The sequence below is a fragment of the Chlamydotis macqueenii genome, chromosome 5 (genome assembly GCF_036417535.1).
Source record: "Chlamydotis macqueenii isolate bChlMac1 chromosome 5, bChlMac1.mat, whole genome shotgun sequence".
NCBI classification, from domain to species: domain Eukaryota; kingdom Metazoa; phylum Chordata; class Aves; order Otidiformes; family Otididae; genus Chlamydotis; species Chlamydotis macqueenii.
Window position 1 is genome coordinate 36844532 of NC_141560.1, and position 27194 is coordinate 36871725.

General features: G+C 37.2%; 1 protein-coding gene across 17 annotated transcripts in view; it reads left to right on the forward strand.

Moving 5' to 3' along the window:
* GPHN (gephyrin) overlaps positions 1 to 27194 on the forward strand; it is a 313321-nt gene that overhangs the window by 154758 nt on the left and 131369 nt on the right. For 15 of the 17 annotated variants that reach the window (XM_086748161.1, XM_086748164.1, XM_086748163.1 and 12 more), the window contains exon 4: positions 4305 to 4397. In XM_086748161.1, coding sequence (XP_086604287.1) covers positions 4305 to 4397 — 93 coding nt within the window. Of the gene's footprint in view, positions 1 to 4304; positions 4398 to 14433; positions 14473 to 27194 lie in introns of all 17 variants that reach the window. The other 2 variants (XM_086748177.1, XM_086748178.1) reach the window with 1 other exon arrangement.

The window sequence follows — 27194 nt, forward strand, 5'->3', positions numbered from 1 at the left end:
CTTTCTTAAGCTTAAATTCCTGATAACAACATGCTTCATGCCATTGTATCAATGGAGTGATGCCTCTGTCACTTTGAAAAGGAAATAATTATACGTGTAGAACTGCTCTACTCCATTATTTCAGTGAAACAGCAATCAAGAACAGAAATGTAGAGTGCCCATGGCTGTGATAAGGCCTCATTTGCAACAGACTGCAAAAATTCACTAAGCCGTAAACCTCAATTGTCTACCAAGATCAGGTCACTGTTCTGTGCATTCTAGAAAGGAAACCCTATTTGTTTCTCCTGTTAACTTATTTACAGAGATTAGAGGATGGTACATTAATGAAGTTACAAAAAACCCTCACTTTGCTAACAATTTCTGTTATGCATTTTGTGAGCAGGTTTCTTAGGTATCATGGCGAGGCGGGGTGTTCTCCCAAATAAATTATTAAGAAACAGTTTCTAGAAACACAGCTAATACTTAATGATAAACATGAATAGCTGCTGAGAAAGCCTACCAAATTAAATTATAATGTATTTTCTCTCTCTTGAATCCCTCAGATCAAGGCTGGGTGGTTTAGTGAAGAGATGCTCGAGTCCTAGGATTTCTTTTAAATACAGAAGGAGCTGACCGAAATTCTGTGACTTGCCCATTGGATTGTAACTCACACTGCTGACAGTTTTGCATCTTGGACATTGAGATGTTTAAGTTACCTCCACAGAAAGAACTATGTTTGTGTTATAGCTATTCATTGACTGAAATGTCAGGTAGCACTAGCTTAGGTGTGGTACCACAAGAATATATCTGTACAGCTTTTTGCCTTAGTCTGTTTTAATGTGACAGTGCCTGTATGAGTTTGCAAGCGTGTATCTGTGGTAAGGGTAGGGTCTCTGCACTGTGCCTTGCACTGTAGGCATGCTTTCTATGAGTTAATGATCTTAATTGGCCTTCAAATCAATAAATTTACATGTGAAAGACTAAGAACTCTTCAAAGAAAGAAGAGGCAAGATTTTTCTGCACTAGTGAAATCAACACTGATCATGAGAAAAGTGAAATGGATCATAAGCAAATTTTTTGAGGAGCAATGTTCTAACTTAAATAATTTCAAGAGTAGGCCGTGCACAGGAAGCCCAACAAGTAGTTCCAAGTTGGGGAGAGAGAGAGGGGGCTGACTGAAACATGAGTTCTTTGGAGCAAGCGATAGAAATAAATTGCATATTAGACCCAAGGATTTCTTATTTATTTAAATGAGAGAAATTTAAATGTATTTAAAAGAAAAAATACAAAGAAATAGGTAGAGAGGACAAAGCACCAGATCTAATCCCAAGATTAAGGAGGCAACAGGGCTGACATTTTGTTTCTGTGCTGCAGAAAAACATGATTAATATTATTCTATTAATTATTCTAGGACTTCAATGAAATCTGAGCAGGTTAGAGTCACAGCTGCATGCCTTTGAAATGAAAATGTGTCTAAGGGAATGGACTGTAATGACTTTTTCTTCTTGTCTGCCTTGACATTGGAAAATAACTGATAAAGCCTATTTTAGAACATCAATTATTAAAAATATTGAGCTATTTATTGGTTGGTTTTGTTCTGGCTTTTTAAAATTTGATAGTAATTTCACAGTACTGTTTTCAGAGCCATATACTGTATTTTGTATCTGTCAGCATAATTCCATTGACTTGAGTGGAGTGATTTACATAACCTGTTAACCTCATCTCACTTTATCTTGAAAGCTTATCATCAATGAAACAATAGAAGAAGAGAAAGATGCACAAAAAATACTTGACGACATTTTCTCTGATTGAAATGTTATATAGTAACTGTGTTGGTATGGCATCAGTAAAGCCAAATATCAGGTTCCTGGTCTAGAGGAATTCTCATTTGAAGACACAGCAAAGTCAATTCCATGCAAAGCCAGTGGAGAATATAGCTGGCCTGCTAGCTGCAGCAAAGTGAATATGAGTAGCTTTTTATACTCAATTGATCAAGGTGCTTCTTCCTTTTTTGGTTACTTAAAATGTCAATGAGAATGTTTTGTGGGACAGTTTTGTGGTCTAGAGAGAAAGTAAATAAGCTGCATATCAGTCTTCCGTATTTTTCCATGGTTTAAAAAGATGTCAGTGGTACCGTTTACACTTCTAAAATACAATGAAACCCAAACTTACTGCCTCATAGTCAAAGGTCTTCTTAAGGAAAGCTTGCGTTTCTTTATTATAACTAGGACTTGATGGAGAATTATGTGTCTGCCTAAGGACATTGATGGGATAACAGTAATAGGCTTTTAATTATTGCTCAGTTTATTTGAAGAATTAGGGTGTATATGAATTTCTTTAGCTTTTTGTAGGCTATCACATGACTTTTTTTGTGTTAACTGGAATATTATTGAACTGTAGCAAAATGAGAACAAAGGATTTATTTTCTCTATAAAACCAGGTTTTATTTTATCTAAAGATAAATAAATAATTTTAAAAAGCCCCATAAAATCTCTCCCTCCTGTTTTATACTGACAATTTTTTCTTGATGGTAATAATTTTTAAAATGTATACAATATTAAGCTCTAACTTTGCCAAGCATCATTTTTACACTGAACGTCTCACAAGTATTCTCTGAAATTTGGTGGCAGTTGGAAGTCAAGACAAATATGTTTCTAGGTTATAAAATGGAGAAAATGTCACCTCTTTAAAATAGTTTTTCTGATGCATATCTATGCTATTGAAACAAACATTTTTAAGACTTAAAATACTTTTTACTACTGTTACTCACATTTTTTTTTAAAATGCAAGTTAATAGTCAGACTTAACAGTTCATTTATATACAGGTCTGTGGCATTGTGTGTGTTCTTTTCTTGATCTCTGGTAATTTACAGCCCACCTAAGGAGAGTGTCATCCTCCGGATGGGGAGAGTAAAAAGGTGAATGTGGTTTTAATAAAGAGAAGAGATAAGGCAAAAGGGGACGTGGAAGGAATGAGTAAAGAAAGGAGATGTAAAAGCAGAACCTTTGGCTTTGCCAATTCTTCAAGGAATCCTTGGATATGTTTGCATGATAGGGCTTGCAAGCAGACACAAGTTTATTTTGCCTGCAATTTGGAAGAGGTTGTATATGAGCTTTTTCTTATATGGAAGTTACATAGCAGTGCTAAGCCTGCAGAACATACCTGAAGATTAATCTAAATTGATAGTACTTTTTAAAATGTTCTGAACAGTTTTATGACTATAATAGTATTTTAAGCTTTTTAAATCAGCGTATTACTCAGATCTAATTTTATGATAAATAATAAGCTTCTAGCCAACAGTCACCAAAACAGTTAGTTCCTCCCCAATATAGCACTCCAGAAACAGAAATATGCCCTGAACTTTTTCAAAGAATGAGTTTTCTTTGCTAGAATAAGTATAGCTGTCTAAGTAATTGATGTGACTGATTTCTGCAGGTGGATACTTTACTGTGTAATACAAGAGTGTACTTCATGTAACACAGCTAACTTTGAGCTCCAAGCAGGCACTCTGCTGTTGTGCTAGCCCACAGTAGAGTATGAAGAGTAAGTGATATAATCATATTGAAACTAAATAAATTTTTTGCTTATGTCAAATTTTTATCAGTTGGAAAACTATTTTTAAATGTCATTTAAAAAATGAATGCCAATCAAATAAAACACTTATCTAGAATCATGAATTCTCCATTATTGTGAGTCATTGAATTTACATGACATTTATTAAGCTTTCTTTGTTCAGCCTTGGAATTGGTATACACAGTCCTATTGAGATGTAGGGAATGTAGAAAAGATGATTATAGATAATCTTTTGTGTTGCTGCGACAGGTGTATTATTGCATCTTTTAGTAGATAAGCTTACAAATATGTCGTTCTTGCTTTCTTTTCAGGCTGTTAAAAAGTCGAGCACAGAAACCAAAGTTACTGTAATATAAGAATCAACCACATAACCTGAATTAAATGCACAAACTCTTATTAACATGTGTCAAAGCATTATATTTATATCTCAAAATTGAAATAAACAGTGATATAAATAAATAATTGTGAATTCTTGTTTTCCATATTTTTTCTTGGTCAAGAGATGGAGAACAGAATTTCAGTTTCCATTTCCAAAAATATTATGATGGCTACTTGAATAATTCTGTCATATGTTGGTTGTAAATAGTTGTTTAAAATATTTGTATAAAAAGCCGTAAGTTATTTTACAATTCCCTCTATTTATTGTGTATGCCTCTGTTTTTGAGACATATCAAATCTTAAAGTGTTTTCTGAGATAACTGTATTCCATGTATTACTTGTTAAATCTGACAAGATTCATATTCTCTTTCAGGAGACGCTGATAGATTGGTGTGATGAAAAGGAACTTAATTTGATTTTAACAACTGGAGGAACAGGGTTTGCACCACGAGATGTCACTCCAGAGGTGAGATAGTTCTTAATAAGAAAAATCTACCCTTTGGTGTAGAAATGTATGAGTCTGTGGAAGGGGAGCGATGTTTTGTTGAAATTTCCTCTGTAACTTCAGTTTGCGGTATGTCTGGGCAGTACAAGTGATGTGCAACTTGGAAGCAGAAAAAGCAGTAGGGAATATAGCACAAGAGATTTGCTCTGACCTTGGGTTCTGACCCAAAATTATTTCAAAACTAAGATATGGCATAGCGTAGTGGTTTTGCAGTCCCTTTACAAAACAAAATGCTAACAGCTTTTTGGCATAAGTTTCCTTAGCAGTGCAGTACAATGCTGCAAAGCGAAAGCATGTGGCTTTTCTGGTGTCCTGCACAAGGGAAAGTGGGATAAGAGAGATCCCTTAGTTCTCCCTTGCAGGCTACTGCATTGACAAGTACTCCATTATAGGTTACAGTGTGAGAGGCAGAAAGTAGGGGGAAAAAATTCTGTGCAAAGCTATGATTGCTTCGCTGAATGCCACATTGTCAAAAAATGCTAAACAGACACAGAGATGGAGGTGACTTGCAGCAGTAGATGTTGCACAGGAAATCTGCTTACATTCCATTTATAAGGAGCTAAGGTAAGAGGGGAAAAAAAAAGAGGAAATTTTATGTAATAACTTCATGGCCGTGAGTTGTACTATGAAATGACTCTGTGATTGTTGTTGAAGTATTTTGGTATTTGTGGTTCCAAATGAGATTAATATTAACTTTTAAAATCACATGCTTTTTTTTTTTATTTGCTTATATTCACAAAAGGACAGAATTAAGATTGAATGCCTGAAGTGTTTATTTCCATAATTCAGCATATTTAGATTTCTCTTAAGTGCTCATGTAACTTTTCAATTGCTTAGACTTTCAACTTAGAGTTGGTTTGGGTTCATTATAACATCCCAACAATGTTTTTTACTTACAAATTTGTTCTGTCAACCATGGCTGCGTTTTAACTTTTTTTTCATTAGGAATCTAAAAATATTTTTAATTTGTTGTATAACATTTGTATAACTAAACAAACATGTAAAGAAAGTGTGCCTGTATGTTGCTTCTGATGTTTTAGATTACGTGCTAGAAACCTTAAGTAACTAAAATCTAAGGGTCTGTGTATCAGAAAATGGGAAAAATATAAGATATCCACAACATGCTGGCTTATGAAACTGAATTTGCAGACGGTTCACTTTGTTAAAGCAACATAGAAGTGAAAAGTGTGTTAGTTGAATTGGTCTCTTACTTGCAAACTAAGTTAATGGTTTTGAAGGTTGTATTCCTAGCACTGTGTAAAAGGAGGGCTGAATTTCTGCTTCAGTTTTCCTGGTTTATTACCTTTATGCAGAGTCAAGCATAGGCAGCATTGCAGCCAGTGCCAAAACTTAACCACAGACTCTCAAGCAGCATTTGGGACAAGAAATAAACAAATGAGAACTCTGCTCATAAACAGCTAGTGTTTTCCTTACATTGCTTCATTGCTGTTCCTCAAACTAATTAAAGACAGGTGGTGATGATTTGTTTGATTGGCTTTGATGTTGCAGTGAGCCATTTAAAAAATTATCTGAGTTGTTGAAGCATCTTTAGACTAATAATAAAAACATATTAATATGAAAATCATCACTAACTTATCTTGATGAAAAAATGCATTGTTTTTAAACATAAGAGGTATATAAGATTTTGGCTGGTTATAGCAGAATTAAGTGTTCTGACTGTCAAATTATTCCCATACTTTAAAAGAATTTATAAAGGACAGTGTTTACTCACTTTCACTCATTTAAGTTGGATTAACTTGCAAGGCTAAATTTAAATCATAGTGGAGAGATTGAATCCCAGGTTTTATTACGAAGAGGCAATGATAAGGTTCATTCTTATGATTGGGTTTATTAGATCATTCATTCAAACAAATGTTTTTAAGGGAAGACAGTTAGTTTGCCAGTATGTGTTGTAACAAAAACATATGGAGAAGCATAAGCTTTGGCCCCGTATTTTATGTCTTTTGGGTCACTGAGAGAGCCAATTCAAAGTGGAGAAATTCATTGTATCAACATGAAATGTGCAATAGCAAGCCTTATGGAAAACTTGGATTGATGTACGAAGTGGCTTTAATCTATTCTGTGTATGGTGTTTGTTCAGCATGCTCTCATTACTGAACTGATAATGAAATGATGTGATCATGACATTGTGCTATTGAGATGTCATCTTTAGGACTTGATTTTAAAACTGGTAATAACTGAATCTGATACTGGAAGACATTTTAGCATTTTTCCTGAGAGCAGAGAGAATAGTCCCTCAGGTCATATTTCAGCTGGAATGATTCAGTCCTGCTTCTCCTATACTTTTGATTAGAAAACACGTTTTTCTGCTTTCTTTTCTGAGCATAGATACATAATTGCTGTTGTACTGTACAAGGTAAAGTTAGATCCTGAGAGTATTTACAGCCCAAAGAATTAGTATTAATTCAATTTTGTAATTATTGATTAAATTGAAATTAAGTGTGTAGCATAATGTATCTATCTAAAGTAACTTCTTGAAACTTCTGAAATTTATGATTAAGTTTAAAAAAAAATTATTTAGTTTCCTCACTTACTTTGTCTTTTGAACTTTGTATCAGAATCATACCAGGTTATTGCAGTTGTTTCAATGATATGTAATGACTTTTTTCTTGTAATAGAACAGGTAATATTAGGGGTATCCACGATATCTGATTTTCCTTACCTGTCTCTGGTCCCTAAATTTATAGCCTCGGTCCAGTCAGTGGGAGGGGAGAAGCTTTTGAATTATTTATTGTGATTCACATTTTGAGGGGCAAGGTTCAATCAAATTAAGCAGTGTGATTAACCTTCGCTTTCTTATCTGTGTGACCAGAAGTGATGAAATGCATATGGATATTTAAAAAACAAAGTTCACCCAATGGATGGCAGAATTTGAAAGAAACTGTCTTGTAGATGTTATTAATGAATGCTGTAATTTTTCATCTGTCACGACAGTTGATGGTACTTTGCATTTGAACTAAAGCGGAAGTGTAGGCTTGATCTTGTAAATACAGCCTTACTGTCTTATTTTATCTATAATTTATGAGAGTAGTGTTTAAATCCATGCTGGAAATGCTCATATAGTCTGCTTGTTGATTTAAAAAGTGTTTGTTGCTGGACAGAGATCAGGGCTTTACATATGACCAAAGTTAAGTTATTTAGGGAACTTTTAGTTTTTATTTCCAGAAGCAAACATTTTTTCCTTGGAACTACAATACTTCAGTGGTAAACAGTTACAGATCTTAGAATGTTAATGATAACATAGATTAACTTTTCTGAAAATATTTAAATAATGTGGCAGCATTTTTATCAATCACTAGATATCCTTTGATATAGAAATGTATTTTCTCTATTGCTATCGGTCAATACAAGGGAGAAAGGAAAAATGTCGCGTATATAGCTGTTCTGCACAGTGTTCTGTCTTCTCTCTTCTCTTTTTTTTTTACATTTATTCTTTTGCAAAATTGTGCATCCAAAAAATTCACTTGTCTACCCCTAACAGAGTCTTCAAGTCTTTCTTATCCTTCATCCTTAGTGTGACTTGCAAGTTTTGTTTGCTCCCCTACAAGGCTAATTTTATGCACTTAGATAACAGCAATAGAAGTCAATTTATTGTACATTGATTGATGCTAGACATCCTTGAGCTGTGTTACTGTGTGTATTCACAAATAGTTCAGCCACACTACAGATAATTGTCAGTACAAAATTTTAAGCCAAGACTTTAGAAGAAGCGTAGAAGAGCTCTTTTCCATCATGTAAAACCAGGTGTTTCCTTGCAGTCTTCCTCCTTTTCCAGTGCTCTGGAAAAATTAGGAATGCTCCTTTTGATTCTTGCTGATTATATTCTTCAATATTTATAGACTATTTTAAAATGTATTTAGATACATACTTGTTTTCATTTAATCTGACGATATATGCATGTTGTTTGTTCTTTCATCAAAGTTCTCTGGTCCATGAAAATAAATTCTTCTTTGTAACTCCCTCCTATTTGTCAGCATTTTTTTTTTTTTAAAGCATGCTACAATGAACAAAATGCTCCAAACCTAGCCACACAGAAGCCACGTCTGGCGAGAAGGAAGTCTCTATTCTGCTGTGATATCAAGCCTTTGTATATTCAATTCAAAATTGCACCTGCGTTTTTATAATCATTACCAATTGCAAATTTTCCATCACCTGGATTTTTCCAGTTCCTTAAGATGTCTTTCTCTATTGCTGTTTCCCAAGTTTCTCCGTAGAACTTAGTGTGAATCTTTCTTCAAATTCCATTTTATTTTTACAGAGTATTTTAGTGTTTATATCCTTCTATTTCTCTGTCCCAAGTAGTGCTGACAACCCTCTTAATCTCTGTTTTTGTAGTTTTCCTGTGTTCTGTGTGTTTTCTTCCCATTCAACTTTGTTAATGAAATCAGATGCTTGTGACACAACAGGTTATGTCATGTTGTAGCCATATTTTCACAGCAACACGTTTCCCCCAGATTAACCCAAATCCACTGAGACATTTCAAATAACAACTTTAATTGACCATGCAATAATTTAAAATAGAAATAATAGGTAGGTTTTTTCATCCTCCCTGGTTCGAACAGTGCCTTTCCAAACCAGCAAGATTTCTAGTATTGTTCATTATGGATATGCAAGTATTCTGTTCTTCTTCAGCAGTATTCAACTCTCTTAGTGTTGTCGCTGGGCCAAAAGAAACTCATTTTCTTTTTACAAACTATCACTTCGGGATGGCTGCATAGTGAGGAGGAATGAAGTCTTCATCTGACTTGGGTCATTAGTCACTTTGTGACAGGAATACTATGAAATCGTACAACCTCTAATTACCCAGGCTGCTGTTTCAGTTTTTCACCCTTCAATATTCAAGGTACCCTTCAATTTAATAACCTTTCCCCACTTATTTTGATAGCCTATCTAAGGCTCTAGTTTTTCATATCTCTTAATGGAGGTCTTATTCCCTGTTAAGTTTGATTTCTGTGTAGAGCTATTGTATAATGAAGTGTGCTGTGTATGTATGATCTCAGATCCTGTAACTTGCCATCGAAACTTTTTGAGAGCTCTCATTCTCTGTATTTCTTAGAAAATTATGTTTCCAACCCAGCTTACTCCTAAAGGGTCTGAATTATGAAACTTTGCTAGGTGCAACTAGGCAACAAATATGCTTAAAGGGAATAGACTGCTCTGTGACAGATTCCTTCCAAATTGTGTGCTACACAAGTTTATCAGCAACTCTATAAGGTACCCTTTTTCTTGGTCTTCCAGACAGTTTCTAGCTTATATGATTAGGTCTTTATCCAGTCCGCTTTAATTTTTTTTCAATAAAATTTATTGTTTGAAGTGCTGCATCTGGTGTTATAAAAATCCAAATAGATTTGTGTGCCTTATTCATTTAATTAAAAATTCTGTAATGAGATTTTAAATCTTGTATTTGGAAGGCATGTTATTGTAGCAGAATTGGTACATTTAGTTAGAGAACACTCCTCACTATACAACTATTACCAGTTTCTTCAAGAAGCAGCAGTATACAGATTATTTGCGTTACACAGTATACCGTCAGGTTACAGAAGTACCTGCATCTTGGGAAATTCCAAACTGATTTACCTGATTTACAAAGTGCTAAAAAGTGCGCTTTCTCCTCTCTTGTTTGAGTTTCTCAGGAAAATTTGGTAACATGCCAGCATCTCTGAAGAGCCTGGTTGTGCTATCATCAACTGCAGTCACTGCATGGAAATACCTGCAAGCTACCAGGACAGCTATACTGAGAAATGTGAGAGGGAAGGAAGCCAGCTCCCGTTTCAGCTCCATTTACTGGAATATCAGATGTTAAACAAAAAAAAAAGAAAAAAGCCCCTCACCCCACCCCAAACCCTCAACAAAGAAAAACCAAAACAAACAAAAACCAAGGCAAAACAAAATACTCCACCAAAGGAAGGAGGAAATATATGCAGAGAGAGCATTCCTGGAAAATGCTAATTTTGATAAATAAAGAGGACTTAGTAAACTCTTGATATTCTGCTACATAAACACTGAATTGGAACATGTCTCCTTGTCTGTGTATCCAGCTAAGATATTGGATTGAACGACTGCATGTCTCAACTTGTTTCTGTCTAGATTTCCCGACATAGACAAGTATGAAGATGGCGGGGAGGGGGGTGGGGGCAGGGAGGAATAGGAACACAGAGGATACTTTTATCTCTGTATATGGGATTGATGTGTCTGAAATGGAAAACTGCGTATTTTTCTGACATTCCCATTTTAAAAAGTTTCAAATGTCACAGTGGATATAGAAAAAAGGTAAAAAAAAATCTATGATGGTTATGAGAGATGCTTTCTGTGAGAGTCACACAGCTCTAGTTTATCGTAAAGAATACTGGGAAATAGCTTGTTCCTTCTTTGGGAAATAATAATGTAAGGTATATACTTATTACTGTTATTAAAATACTGTATTTTGTTTGAGAAATAATAATGTAAGGTACCAACGACTTTCTTAGTGTACTGAAGAGAATTGTAACAATAGCTGGTATTAGGGAGCTTGAGCCAGACGAGTCTAATAAAAAAAAAGTCATTATAATGGAAGTTTCCTAAAGAAGAGCTGTATTTTCTCATTTAATCCCGTCGAATCAAAAGTGGTTGATTGTGGGAGAGATGTCTTATAAAGTCAGGTTATCTTGGACTCCTTACAGTAGTCGTGGATGATGTTTATGGGTTATCCTGTGCGGAAGGCCAAACTAGATTCTAGCCTTATGTTCTGTATATGTTAAATTAGAAGGTAGTTTGAATCAAATGAATCCTGAAATGAATGAATAAGCAATTTTATTTCCTGCATCCAAAAGGATTACATTAATTGCTTCTCTGTTTCTTTTTGGAAAATGCAAAACTCTAATGTGTTAACCTTCTGTGTAAAGTTATCCGACTGTCATATCCTAAGGATAATACTAATAGCATTCCTATTAAGCAGTCGAGTATTTTTGCCTATTTGAGGATCAACTTTTATTTGCTTTATTTTAGTTTTCCTTAATACTCTCAATTAGCAAGCAGAAGTTTGGTTTTTCTGTCTTTCAAACATGTATGAAATGTTTGCAAGCTCTGTTGAAAAGAATAAAACAATAGTACAACAGCAGTAAGAGATTTGAACGTTTCATAGAATGAGAAGCAAAGCCACAGTAATGAGCCAGGGAATCTCACTTCTTAATGTTAAATTTTGCAATTAAGTTTTTTATTCCAACGTAATTTCAAAATGCAAGTTGGAAGGAGACCTAGTATACCATGTGGGTGGACAAATGTTTCATATCCCAGTGATCCGAAATACTTTCAAAAATACACTCAAAAGAACAATATGATTATAGTTTACTTTTTATCAGAGTAAAGAGAGGGATTCTCCTCTTGACATTACTGATGCCTTTTAGCTGTGTTTTCACTGTACGGACCACAGCTCTTACAGACATCTCTCTATTAGTTTAAATTAACTGACTTGGCTCCTGTTAGTAGTGTAGATGCAACAGTGGATAGATCTTGCAATCCTTTTTCTGTAGCTAGAGGAGAAAAAATATGCCTACCATAGCATTTCTGCATAATGAAATTTTAAATTTGGAACTTTTGGATTTTTTTTCCTTTTAGACATTTCTAAAAATAGTTTCTGTTAAAACATCTCTTCACAGAAGATGACAGGGAACTGAACAAAATTAAACGTCAAGTTAAGGCAAAATAATCTTGAAAACATTGTCAGGCCTGTAATTATGCAGTTCTTATCCTTAATGTTTCTTTTTTTTACTGGTCACGGTCTATTACAAAGAGTTTAATAAAAGCTCAATAGGGAGAAAATTAACAAAGAATGTATAGACATGTTAGAAAGACTTATCTGAGAAGGCAGCTTAAAGAAATTATAACTAGAGGGCAAACACGAGTTTGGATTTCACATGTATCAAAAATTGAGTGAGTTAGTCCTTTTGACATAGGCACACCAGAATAGCAAAATGACTCACTATTAAAATCGTTGATCATTAAAACTAATACTTATTAAAGAGCAGAGAATTTCTCATTTGCTCCTTGCCTGCTGTGTAGGAGCTCTTCCAGCCACTAAGTGGAAAGAAACAAGAAGCATTTGGAAAGCAGCTGGTTTGAGCAGTTATTCTTAGGATTGTAACCGGTCCTTTGCCTGCTTCTGCTAATTGCTACCACGTGGAGCAGTGAAGCCTTAGCAAAATGTTAACTCAGTATCAGTACTGGAGTTGCAAACCAAGATGAGTATTGTCACTCTTGGGCATGAAAATAATTACTTTTTAACCTTAACTTCATTAGTATATTCTTAATCATTTTGTATTGAGAATACCCAAATTAATAGTGAGGTGCATAATCTACTGTTGACTGTTTATTATTGATATTTAAACTTCCATTAGATTTTGAAAGTCCATATTTTCTTCCACAAACAAAAATTTTCTTATGGTTTACTGAGATCAGTTTGTCATAGTTCATTTTCATTGAGCCTTGAAAGATTTCCCTTTGGAGAGAAGGTGCTAGCAATTTTGTTCTTGATGTGGTGAGGTAACTGTAGCTGCTACTGGCCACAAAATCACAGAATTTGATAAAACTGCCAAGGCATGCTCTAAGTACCTCGTGCTCTGTAGTATTGATATCTATGCTGGTTGCATCACTGTATGCTCTTCCTGGCTGGTTTAAGCCATCACTAATCGTGTGATGGAAATCTCTTGGTCTCCTCTGCCTAAATTTCCTGTCATTCTGTTCTAAGCCCAAATAGTAATGTTGATACAGGAAAGTTTGAATATGGAAGAAATCCCTGTTCTGTGACCCCAGTTTCTAAATCTGAAATTGTATTAGCCTCTATTATTCCTGAGCCTTGCTCAGCTGCAGTGAGAATGAGTGGCTGATACCCAGAGGATCAGAATAAATAATGTTCTGTCAGCTTAGCCTATTACTACTGTATTCCTTAAAAGCTTTGTTGCATATGAGTACATGGCAAATTCATATGCCTTCTGTCTCTGTGACCTTTCCAAATCCTAAATCAGCAGTGCACAGCAGAACTAATGATCCTTTGTTGTGTCTAAGGTTCTCTACAGTTTGCAAGAGGGGGAAGAGTTGGCTTCTTGTTGCATATTATTGCCTTATCAAAGTGACATGAGTGAGATGCAGGTTTCCAGTGTTACCATAAGATGTTAATGTGCAGCTCAATAGGTACACACACAATGTGGATTTCTAAGAGGACGGAAATAGTGAAGTTTGATTCCTCATTGGTTGACTTTTAGTTACTAGGAAGATACTTACTGAATAAAAAGACTCATGACTGAAATGACAGATAAGTTGAGTTACGGAATTTTATTACTGCTTAGATTCTCTCTAGCATTCCACCGTTCATTATATGTTTCGGAAATAGAGCAGCAGCTATGATTTTTGAAACATAGTTTAATTTGTTTAAAAAACCAAACATGTTAAATAACAGACTGCTTAGGTTAAAGAGAAGAAGAGATTCAAGGTTAAAAAGAGTGTTGATAAGTTTCATACTTTTGCAATTCTTGCTGTAGAAGAGAGTTACCCCACAAGACTCATAAGACTGAGTCTTTTCATTAGAGTGTGGGTGTATCTAAGCCAGATTCAAACACTAGCCTACACTAGTGATGAGTAACAGTTACTTACTTCTTCAATGTATCTCACAAATAGCCAGCATTGGCTAATGGGTACTTCTGCTCGTCTTCACAAGCTATTTTGCAGTGGATATGGGAATGAGCTCACAAGACCATCCCCTTTCCCCTCTTATACACCTTGTGCTAGAGGTAAGTGTGGTTTCGGGGAATAAGGGTGGGATGTCATGAGATGAAAGTGATGTGGGCTTTTTCGCAAACCTCAATAAAGGCCTGTATCTGGGGATGGGCAAAGATTCAGTTGAATTCTTATTTTTTGCCCAAAGAGGTTACCCAGTCCTAAATTGACATGCTTTCCTTGAACTGGGAGTCAGAAATCCCTTTTCTCTTCTGTTTTTCTGCTGCAGAAATTCCCAACATTCCCATTATGTGGGCTCCAGAGAGGGGTAAGCAACATCTTCAATCCCACCCAATCATTTCCAAACTAATTCTTTGCTAGTATTTTTTTGCTTTTTTAATCATCATCAAAAACAGTTCTTAGACATATTTTTCCCATTTGTTTGATTTTTTTGTGGATTCTCATATTTTTATTTTGTAGGAAGATCCTATGGCCTCCCCAAGTGCTAGGGTCAGACTCATCTGCTGTTTCCATTTGTGTGCTATTCTCCTGTGGGTTTTCATGGTTCACTCTGGTCTAATGATATTACCAGAGGGTGAGCATCTAGAATCTTGGGACTGTTTCACTCATGGTATCCTAAGTTATTGAAAAAGCACTGCCACCCTGCTGCCCTTTCCATCAGTTGGCAGGCTTATGTTTTGTCCTTGCTGACAGTCGCATCTGATTATTCATGGGCTTTGGTCTTTTGCTGCCTTGCCTGCCTGGGGACTGCCTGGCATTCACTACTCTCTTTTATTCTCTCTACCTGCTGGCTGTGTGGCGTTGTCCTCCTGAAATCTTGGTCCTTTGCCTGACTGTCTGGCACTACATCTTGACCAGCTAATTGCTTGACACTGACTACCTGCTGCCCTGTCGATCTGTTGAACAGCATGTATTGCCTCTTTATTGTCCTTTCGATCTGACTGTACATTGGCATTGGCCTTCCGCTGCCTTGTCTCCTGCTCTGAGTGCCTGGCATCACTTTTCCGCTGAGTGCATCTGCCGACTTTGCGGAACTGCTCTTCTTCTGCTTGGCACACCTGCTGACCTTTTGGTACTGCTTTATCGACTTGCTGAATGTCTGGCATTTTCCTCCTGCCTTTTCACCTGCTTCTTGATTATAGTGTCCCCTTGCTGCTCTGTGAGTCTGCTTACTCACTGGTGCTTGCTCTTTTGCTGTCCTGTCCACTTGCTTTTATGCCTGGCATTTCTATCATATTGTCCTGCCCACCTGCCTAGATTTTATTTCTAAATATGCACCAGTCTGAAAAAAAAAATAAGAAGAATTGTAAGAAATGGGGGGGAAAAAAGTTGTCTGGCTCCTTCATGATCTGATTCACTTCAACATACCGGCCAAAAACTGATCTCAGTGCCAGCATCCAGCTTTTTCATAGAACTGCTCAAAACCCTTTCCCTTCTTAAAAAAAAAAAAAAAAAACAAAACCAAACCAACCCTGTTCAGTAATACTGTATTCGGTATTAAATTTGGTAGTAATTGAGTACTTCAGTATATCACTAATCTTACCTGCAGTAATTCTCAGAATCCATGGATGGTAGGTAATAACAGGGGAAAAAACCAATCTGTTGCTGAGGCTCAGAAAGATTAAGGTTTGAATGTTGAGCTATGTTCAGTAAACACAGCGGATCAAGGGAGCTAAATAAAAAATTTTACAGATCTCTTAACTTAAAAACACAACACGGCAGCCAATCTAAAAAAGCCATTGGATCGGTACAGTATTAGCAAACTGTTGTGTGTTGTAGTTGCTGCTTCTTACTCTTTCTCTACTGAAAGAATGGTCAATTGCCAGTTTACAGAAACCTTTTGTCACTCTCACAGATTAAGAACAAGGACTTGACTACATCTGTAAGGTTCACAGTAAGGGAATAAATCATTGTCAGAGCCTAGAGTAAGAAACAGGATTTCCTGCCTCTTTAATTCAGCTCAGTGGACCTCTCTTTTCCTAGTTCTGCCACAGTTTCCAGCTTATAATTATGAGTGTTTGTGGTTTTAATTACACTTCTGAATCCAGTACCAACTAGGAACAGGAGAGAATATTCTGTCATAATGAACACTGTCATAATTTTATAATAAAGTCTTCCTATGCTTAAAAGAATGGTAGTAATCTGTTAACTTTAGCTTCTAATCTCTCCAGTTTTAATATTAGTACTTTTGCTATCTTCAGAGATATCCTAAATGTGCGAAATTATGTCTAACCATAGAGGCAGAGCAGCATCCCTTGAGTCAGTAGCCTCTTCCACCTGTGCAAGACCAGCTGTGGAATCAGATAGAGATGCTATGGGAGAGCAGCTTGCTCCCATGCTCCTGACAGCAGCTTGCCCCTGTGGGGGATGGCTCCCAGCATGGCAGACAGTGTTCTGATTGAGAGCCAGCGGGAACCTTCTCTGAGTTTTCTCATTAGTCTCTAGAAGTCTGATATACTTGTATCCTACTCCAAGGAACCGGAGGACATGAACACCCGCCTTTACTCCCTTATGGTCTCCTAGGCTCTCCTGCCCTCTCTCTTCTCAGCCTTTCCAACCCTCCCTTGTTTCTACAGACATATTTTTTTCACAACTTTGTGAACTCTTAAAGATGCTAGACTGGCAGTCTTTCACTTCCCACCAGCTTCACGCTGTTGAGGGGTCTGGTGACAAGAACAGATCTTGGTGGCAATTCTCTTTCTCCAAGCTTTAACTCCCAGTGTTACTTTGCTTCTTCCCTAGACTGGTGTTTGAGAAGTGACATCAGATGCTGGCAGGCAGGAGGAATATTCATTTTAGCACTGTGGGGCTGCAGGACGCTGTTAGAACTCACTTTTTATCTTAAGAACCATGTCAGTTTTCTGTGTATAATTTTAGTTATTTTTAATGTAGTGTTTTAAAAATTAATATTACCTCAGAAAAATTGCTAGTTTTCAAATAATATCCAGGTTATATAATCTTTAAACTAAACAAAATGTGTACAAACATCAGGAACTGGAGGAAAAAAATCCCACAATGCTTTTTCTTGAATGTATGTGATTGTCTTGGTTGAAAATTATACCTCCTAGAGAACTGATGCAGTGCTGTCTCCGGCAGCTTCACTGTAAAATGTCCAGGTAAATCAGTTTTCCATCTGCAGTGATCAAGTTATGGTACAAATATTTTACTCAGTTAAAAAAAATAAATCTATGTTAAGTCGAAAGAATACATTGTAGTTTTTGTCTTTAAAATGAATGAAACTTTATTTAAAGACACAAATATAGGCTGGGTGGAGAGTGGATCGAGACCAGCCCTGAGGAGAAGGACTTGGGAGTGCTGGTGGACGAGAAGCTCAACATGAGCCGGCAATGTACTCTTGTGGCACAGAAGGCCAACCACATCCTGGGCTGCATCAGGAGGAGCGTGGCCAGCAGGTCGAGGGAGGTGATTCTCCCCCTCTACTCTGCCCTGGTGAGACCCCATCTGGAGTACTGTGTCCAGCTGTGGAGCCCCCAACATAAGAAGGACGTGGACCAGCTGGAGAAGGTCCACAGGACGGCCACGAAGATGATGAGAAGGCTGGAGCACCTCTCCTATGAGGACAGGCTGAGAGAGTTGGGGCTGTTGAGCCTGGAGAAGAGAAGGCTCTGGGGAGACCTTCTTCCAGTACCTAAAGGGGGCTTATAGGAAAGATGGGGAGAGACTGTTCAGTAGGGCCTGTTGTGGCAGGACGAGCGGTAATGGTTTTAAAATATTATATTATATATTAGGAAAAAAGTGTTTTACAATGAGGGTGGTGGAACACTGGCACAGGTTGCCCAGAGAGCTGGTGGATGCCCCATCCCTGGAAACATTCAAGGCCAAGATGGATGAGGCTCTGAGCAACCTGATCTGGTTGGAGATGTCCCTGCTCCTTGCAGGGGGGTTGGACTAGATGACCTTAGAAGGTCCCTTCCAACCCAAACCATTCTATGATTCTATGAAAAATTTGCACGGAAAGCCCTGGGAATAACATCATATCTATCAAATCCCTGGAACAATGAAATACTACATTCTTTTGTCTTTTTTTTTTTTTATTTTAATGTTTTGTTTACTTGGGTTTTGTTTTTGTTAAGGTGTTCTTTAATCTATCCTGTGCACTTTTCAACAAAAAAATTCACTTCTGGAACGCTCATGAACAGTTAAGTTTTTCCAGCTTATGGTTTCCCTTTCCAGGATAACTAAATTTCCTATTATCAGCCTAATTGTATCTCAGTTTTATTTTGTCTTGTTAGACTCTTTTGCTTCCTTACAATCTCTGATTAGAAAAAAAAAAAACTTGTTACATATCTGATGGTCATTTCCTGAACTATGTCTAAATTCTACAGATGATTTGTCAGGAGAATGTTTTTTGTCCTCTTTTTACTTCAATGCAGTATTTAAATACCATTAAAATTTTTACAGTTTGCTTTCTTTAATATTTGTTTTCTAAAGATCTCCTTTCTGATGATAGTGAGCATTGTAGCATCTAAGCACCTAATTTCTTCATTTGTTTATCATAAGAAAACAAATTCTTAAGTACAACAGGTCTTTGGTCTCAAAAAGAAAGATGGGTATACAGTTAGTTTGTTACCCGTGGGATTTTCAAAAGGTGTTCCACTGTGCTGATCCACTTAATCGCTGCTTTCAGTTTCAGTTGAAGTTTTCCATTCTTTTAAGAATAATGTGTCTGACAGTGACTCGTATCAACTTGTAATTCAGTTTTGTTATGTTTTTGTGTTGCTCCTGGATCCAGTTTGAAAAAAATGTTTAATTTTAGAGAAGAATGCTTCAAATAAGTATTATGCTAAAGAACATATATGCCTTTTTGCTTCATCCATTGTAATCAGTGATGAAGGCTTTTGCTGTCACAACTCATGTGGCGGTTTACTGAGGGTAAAACTACTGTTGCATCTACTGTTACCTATTTACTTAGTGGGTAGATAGCTTTTGTTGGAAAAATGAGGAGGTGATACGCAATGCTGATGTAAGAAGCGAGACTGTTTTTATGTGATTATTTCTGAGCATTGCAATTTGTAACCTGTTATTTTTTTTTCTTTTATTCTATAGAATATATTTTGGAAGATTTAAACACTTCATCCTGTGGATTCCCTTTTCTTAAAATGTCCTTTATAGTACAGGCTAGGAAAAGGTGTTTACATGGTTATAATACAGTTTTCACCTGATTCTTTATTAAGAAAATATCCATGGCTTAAAGTTAGTGAGTTTCCCTAGTAAATTAAACTGATAGATTCACTGATTTTGTACATGGAAGAAGACCCAGTCATCCATCTGTTGCAGCATCGTTCCCCCCAGTACATTTTTCTGTTGTTCTGCCTGGACAGGTTTTAGATTTTGAATTTGCTGGAGGTTCTTTTGCTTCACGTGGGAGTTTGATGAAGCTGAATAGATGTTATGGTTCAGAAATTTTATCTGAGACTGCACCTAAGCTTTTGTTTGATTAGTCCTTTACTGTTCTCTTAATACATCATAACAACACTGCATAATCTTTTCCAGCCTCGCTGTTTGCTTTCAGGAAATATTTGTACACCTTAATTAGGCTTTTTCTTTTAATCTTTTTTTTTTTTCAGAGAGATTGTAGATAGACTTTATGAAATAAGCTTTATTTTGTGTAGTGTTGCAATCACGTACATCACTCAAGTGGCAAATTTTGCAGATTTCAAAGCTGAATTAAACCTACATGTTGCACCATTTTTTGTCTGAGTTTTTGCACTATAGCTTCCTTTTAAAGAGTGAAAAATGATTGGGTTATTGACGCTTCTTTCTGCCAGCTGACCAGTTCTTTCTTTCAAACCAAATAGCGCTTATGTATCCAGTGATGTACGGAATTAGTCTGTGAACAGGAAGGCCTAAAACTACGGTCTCTCTCAAACTCTTCTACAATTCATGCAAGTTTTAATCTCTGCTGTTCAGCATTGGTGGATCCTGGGATGAGAACAGCAAAGGCACGAAGTTTTTTTAGATGGCTCTGTCTCCTAGGGATTTTTGTTTCCTGCAGCATCTTAATGAGAAGCTGCTATTAACTCATCATCAGTCTTCGCAGGCAAGAGGGAGTCTGTAACAGTAGAGTTTTCTTTTGACTATTTTAAGCAAAACAGAGATGGATTTACTAACCTAGCTGGAATTTCTGGGTTTTTCTCAATTAATAGCTCATTACATTGTTAAGACAGCTTAGTATTTTCCCCAGAAATATTTTGTGTCAGTCTTTCTTTTCCTTGTTAACTTTTTTAAAATGAGGAGTTTTTAATTTAATTTGTTTAATCAGACCTATAGTATTGGGCAGCTAACCTTAAGTGCATATGATTTCTATGTTATTCTGAATTACTATCTTTCATTATCCATATACATTATGTAGAAATACTGCTGTCTGATTTTTTTATTTAAATTAATCTGCTTAGAGCTATGATGTTTGTAGTTGCTGTTCTCTGAGTGTGAACGCATTGCTGTGGTAGTGAGCTGCTTGGCATTTATTACAAGAGTCCAGGCCCGTATACATTTTAAGTACACAGAGGAAGAACTAACTTGCTCGCTATGCTCATCAAAGAATCTCTTCTGCCTTACCATTTATTAAAAGCTACTATTTTTCTCAGTGATCCACTTACACACCTCTAGTATAAGAATCAATTTGCTGAAAAAGTTTGGACACAGTAAATTTTATTAAAAAGCAAAAATATTTTTCTGCACAACATGGTCTACTGCTTCAAGTGCTGCAGAAGCTTATGTGAGGGGAGATGCTTATATATCTATGTTGTTGTATTTGTATTAATGAAGAGGTGCCTGCCTTATAGGAACTTCAGGGTTTTGAATTTAAGAGTTGGGCAGTTAAGAAGTAAACCAGCAATTTGTCAGTACAATGCAAAGTTCCATTATTGTGAAAGCATTACTCTGTTACAGCTGCGTAGTGTCAATAAATGATTGAACTGTTTTTAGCTAAGCATGAAAGATACTGTAACGTCTTCTAAAACTGGAAGAAACTGATGTTTTGGATACAGAAATGTGTATAGAAAAGATCTTAGAAACAGTGGAATAAAGGAAAACATTTTACACTGGATTTTGTTGTATTGTTAACTATTATTATTAAGTATTGTAAACCATTAATTAAATACTAAAATCAAATTCCAGAGCAAAAGGAAAACTTGATATATTTCATATTCCTCATTCAGTGTAGATTAGGAATTCTGCTGTCTTCTCTTTCAGTGCTCCATGCTACAGTTGTCTCAACAAAGTACTTTCCATCTTCTCTTTGAGATACCTTTTCATCCAATTGTTTCCATGAGAATCTTGGAGGAAAAAAAAAAAAGTTATTTGTGCCAGGAGTTAAATAATCCTGTATAGGAAATTGTTTGACAGAATGCACAGTAGGTCACTTTGGCTTTCAAAATCTCTTCAGTTACAGTGAATGCATCATCCACGTGTACCTAAATCGGCAACTGTTCCGACTCTGAACACATGAATTGCATCACTGAATCTCACAGAAGAATCCTTTCTGTGAGTCTTTTGGCTATGGCAGAAGTGTTTTAAAGCTGTTGTTATTAGTCTTTATAATTTATTTGGGGAGTAAAAACACTATGTCAAGGAAACTTAAGAGAAAGTAAAGTACTTTTTGTAATTCTTGTATTGCTATGGTATATTCTTGAAAAAATATCACTCAGTAGTCTGTCCTTTGTAGTGTAGATGATGCATTTTAGGAAGGATTTTTTTTTTTTTTAAATCTTCAATGTTAATGATGTTTGGAGGAGCTACTTTACCTATGGCAGAAACTGGCTGGAGTTTCAGAAGTGCAAGTATTTTGTATGCAATATTTGTTCTTGGCAGAAGGTAGCAAATGACAGGAAAAAACACACAACATTCTCTGAAGAAGAGTGTTCCACATCTCAGTCTCGGGAGCCAGTGCGTTGGAGCTAAAGCACTGCATGATTATTTATTTAGAGAAGTGAAATTGCAAGTAAAAACTTTTGGTTCTTTCACTGCCCAAGAGACTGGGCAAGTTCTTAAGAGAAAGCAGCATGCATTCCTGCCTGGTGGCCTCATTCTTTGTGTGTACTAATGTGGATCTCTAAATAGAGTCTTTTCCTCTGATACTAATATCATGACTAAGCAAAAGTGACAGGTTTGTTTCTGTTATGCGCTACTAGACTTTGTTGCTTGATACGCTTCCCCTCCCCCCGTCCCCTTATGTGTAAAGAATACAAGTTTGGCACTAGTTTTATGTGAAATGAAGCTAACTATATGCTGACTCCCCATTGGTATAGGTATATAGTCTAGAAGATGGTACACATAACCAGAAGCACTCTACAGGGTATTTCTTTATGAGACAGCACTCACTAGTTATTATACCATTAATTAGACCTCATTACATGGTCAGTTGCATTAATTGTAGGATTCTTATTGATGCTGTTATTGAGATATTGTAGATATTTTTACTCATTTCTCTCTTTTCTGCTGTATGATTCTGTGATTTGCAGAAATTTTTTTGCTTCTCAGGCTTTGTTCCACTTCTTGACTTTTTAAAGAATTTTGCGAAAGTTGTGATGGATTGCATAGATTTTTATATTTTATATTAAATATAAAGCAATTTGAAATAACTGAGGGAAAATGTAAAAGAATAATAATGATTAATAGATAAAATTTTAAATGTTTTTGTGATAGCAGAATGGTGTCACTACCAGCAAGTCTTCAGCTGTAGTGCTTTTATTGAATAACAAGGGATTCATTCTTACATGAAGTGGAGTTGAAGTGGGAAGCACAGCAGTTTGCAGATATAAAAGAGGGCTGAAAAAGGAAGTAGGCACCTGACCCTTCTTTGTAAGCAAGTGCTGTGTCTTGTTTCCAGCTGTTTTACCAAGCTAATCCTCCTAACCCGTCCCTCTTTGCAAATACCCTTGCCTTTCGATAGTGGCTTAGCACATGCCATTATAGAGCCGTAACACACTGCACCTGGCGGGCTGCGTTCATCTTCATAGAGCCTAAATGCATTCCTCATAGTGCAGAAAAGCATTTAGTAAGCATTTTCTTTGTTTGGTTAACTGTTTATAAAAATTATTGTTCTATTGGGTTTATGACAACTTATAGGGGTGGACAGTATCATAAAATTAAGACCAGTTTATATGGCATAAATATTTTATACACATCAACTATCTTAAAACTTTGTTTAGCAATCAGGATTTAAAAAAAAATTATTAACACTTTATATATCAGAAGTGATATTTAGAAGATGCACATGGTTTGGTTGCCCAGATGCACCAATTTCATTAGCATTTCCATTACAGAAATGGGGCAGGCAAATCACTGATCTGTGAAGTTTATGTAAATCAAATGCAATCACATTTAGCTCAAAACTTAGATACAAACCTACTGAGGTGCAGGAGCAAGTTACAAATTTCACAGTGCGGCTTTCTCTAGTATATTAATTTAAATTTTTCAGCTTCTTTATTATGTATAAAAATGTGAAGCATCTTCTGCAAAATGTTTTGCAAGCTGTAAGCAAAAATGAAACTGAGTGTTATGGAGTAAATCTTTTTATTAGCTTGACTTCAGTTAAGGAAAACAAGGTATTTTAAGAAAAGTTACAATAAATACTAAAATCTTTGTTAACTAATATACACTTAGGTAATGCTTTGTTTACAAAAATAACTATCATTGGAGTCCAACTGTTAAAAATCAAGTGCATTCATGGCTTGGTCATGCATAACCACCCAGTTGCTTTTTATGGTCATATACACAGTGGAATTGTACTGAGAGAATAATTTACTGATATTGGTTAATAATCAAGAAGGATTTTGAATTAGCTCCTGACCTCTAAGTCCCATGCCATAGGTATTAGCTTACAATAAATGGTACAGTGGATCCCAGTGAAGAGATTGAGGGAATTTGGAGAGGACAGGTTGCAGGTAGAGGGAATCATGGATATGGGGAGAGACAGAGAAAAAGAGTCTATATTTAACCTCATCTAGCAGCAGCTATTGCTGTGACACTTTTGCTCCTCCCCCAGATAAATTCTGTAGGGTAATTCTGTGATGTTTGGGAACTTGGAGGCAGCAGAGTCACTGCAAATATGCTGAGAGTGCAAGCAAGCTTCAAATCGTTATTAATGTGCTGCAGAATTATTGTCAGTGGAAATGCGTTATTGGTGCACAGAGATACACCAGTTTGTAGAGTTCATTTTTTGTTGGCTACATTAATCAGGGTTTCATCCACCTTTGGATGTTTATAGATTTGAGTTGGGAGAAGAAGAGGAAAAAGAACGTGTCATCAAGTCAGTTGTTGGAGGAATATGTACCAAGCTCCCCATTGATAAGAGGGGAAAGGCAATAGAGTAAGCAACTCTAATATGTTTAGACATGTTTTGTTTTATTTTGTGTAAAATAGTTCTATAAAAGCCTGAGAGAACTCTCAGTATGTGTCTATGTGTGTCTGACACACACAGCAGCATTTAACATCAAAAAGACCCAACAGCAACATCAAAGTGGAGACTCACCAGACTCAGGCTGACATTCTTACAGTACAGTATAATTGACAGAAGCCCGGATGACCACTTGTCGTAGTTCAGCCCTCATTGGGACCAGACTACGCAGTCTCTCTCTCGCTCCCCCCACCCTCCAAGAGAATAGGGGGAGATGATATAAGGAAAAACAGCTCGAGGTTTGAGATAAGGACAGGGAGAAATCCTTAAAGTTACTGTCACGGGCAAAACAGACTCGACTTGGGGAAAAATACTCATTTATTTCTAAAATTAGCAGGAGAATGAGACAGGGAACAAGATAACCTCCCCCCACCCCTCCCTCTTCCCAGGCTTAACAGTATGTCTACTACCTTCCCCTCCTGAGCGGCACAGGGGGAAGAGGGAATGGGTGTTGCGGTCAGTTCATCACGCGTTGTTTTACGCCGCTGTATCATCGTCGGGGGAAGAACTCCTCGCATTCCTCCTCTGCTCCAGCATGGGGTCCCTCCCACGGGCCACAGTCCTTCCTGAAACTGCTCCGGCGTGGGTCATCTCTTCCATGGGGTGCAGTCTCTCCAGAACGGCTGCCCCAGCGGGCCCTCCACGGGCCACAGCCTCCTTCAGGCCTCCACCTGCTCCGGCGTGGGGTCCTTCACGGGCTCCAAGTGGATCTCTGCCCCTCCATGGGCTGCAGGGGGACAACCTGCTCCACCATGGGCTGCACCACAGGCTGCAGGGGAATCTTGGCCAGGAGCCGCATTACTCCTCCCCCTCCTTCTTCACTGACCTTGGCGTCTGCAGCCGTTCCTTACAACAGGCTGGCAGACGCCTCTCAGGATCCTTTTTACATCTTATTCACTTCTCATCTCCTCTCCACTTCTTGCAGCCGGGCTGGGCAGAGTTGGGCCCAGTCAGCTGCCCGGCGGGAGGCCAGAGGGTGAGGCCTGCAAGGCCCACAAGGCTCGCGCCTCCCCCTCTCTGCCCCCACTCAGCTTCTTCACATCTTCTCTCTTTTTTTTTTCCTGTTTTCCCCTTCTTAAATACGTTCTCTCAGAGGCGTTATTATGGGACATTCTGCTACCAATTGGCTCGGCCTTGGCCAGCAGCGGGTCCGCCCTAGGCCCGGCCGAGTCCACTGAACAAAGGGGAGCGACTTCTAGCAGTTTCCTACAGAAGCTACCACCTTAGGCCCCCCCTCACTAAATGAAACCAGAACCCCACTTCATGAGGAGAACTAAACACACGCATCGAGGGCAGCACTGGCCTGTTGTCTACCTGGCCACCATCAGTGCGTCCTGTGAGCCCAAACATAGTAATTGGTGCTTACTTTAGCCTTACATCAGTTATTCTCCACTACTTTAGGACTGGTAAACAGTTGATGAGTTTTTAGAGGCCCTCGTCGTTAGGACTCATGTTGAGTTGACGATGACTGTCAGGGTGTTACTTTTAAGGTGCCCGTGGCCAGGTATATTGGTGTAGGTGTGAATCTGTCAAAAGTTCTAGAATGACAGCAAACACCTACTTCTGGAATCCACCCTGTCCAGAAACAGCTATTCATTGCCCTCTGAATGCAGGCCATTCTTGACTTACGTGGATCTGTGACAACTGATTTGACATTGGGAAGTCAGGGATAATTGTAATTGCATAGATGTGAAAGGACAGCCATTGGATGGTGTATCTCTGGCTGTAGCACCCAATGATGTGTTAGGGCCACTATATTGTTAGAAAGTTATTAACTTTGATGACAAGTTGAGAGACTTCTACAAACCTGCTTGACTTGCATTGCTTTTCATCGATAGCATATGTGATTGGTTTTATCCATTTGTCAAATTAACGGAGCAATTAACCAAAGAAATTATGTTTTGGAGAACATCAGAGAACATGGTTCTTGTCAAGTCTTCCATCCATAAAAAAGACAAAGGTTATTTGGGATAGGGAATAAGAAAAATTCAAGGCAAGACAAGTATGGTGGTGAGAATGAGTGACTCAAAACTGATCCTTATCCAAAAACTTTTCAGTGTATTGAAAGAAACCAACTGCTGCAACATGTATTTCTTATTGTACTAAGAGAAGACATAGATAAGTGATTTTTAGGTGAGAAGCTCTAATCAGTTTAACTCCATGTAAGCTCTGTTTTCTCCCCTGCAAAATAAGAGTAGGGAAGTAGAGAATAAGCTGAAATAGCTGACTTGTGAATAGAAATTACAGGCACATGTGTTATTACCATCAGAGGTATGCTGAATAACCTTGAAGAAGGTATCTCATCTCCAAGCTGAGGGATGCAATTTTTGTTCCTAAAGTATATACTTCTTACACAACTGGTTGACAGACATGACTGACATTTTTGTTGCATATTTGACTGATCTATCTCCATAATTCTTTATCCAGTGTTCTGAGGTTTGACTGTGGTCTGTGAGCTCTGTTGCAGAAAGTATGTAGATATTTCTTTGGCTAGACCCTTCCAAGACTTCCGCTTTCAATGGAAAGCTCAAATAGGTGATAAAATGTTATCTGTGCTAATTCTGTAGTCTGTTAAATATAGATTATCTGCAAATTTGTCCTTTAATTTG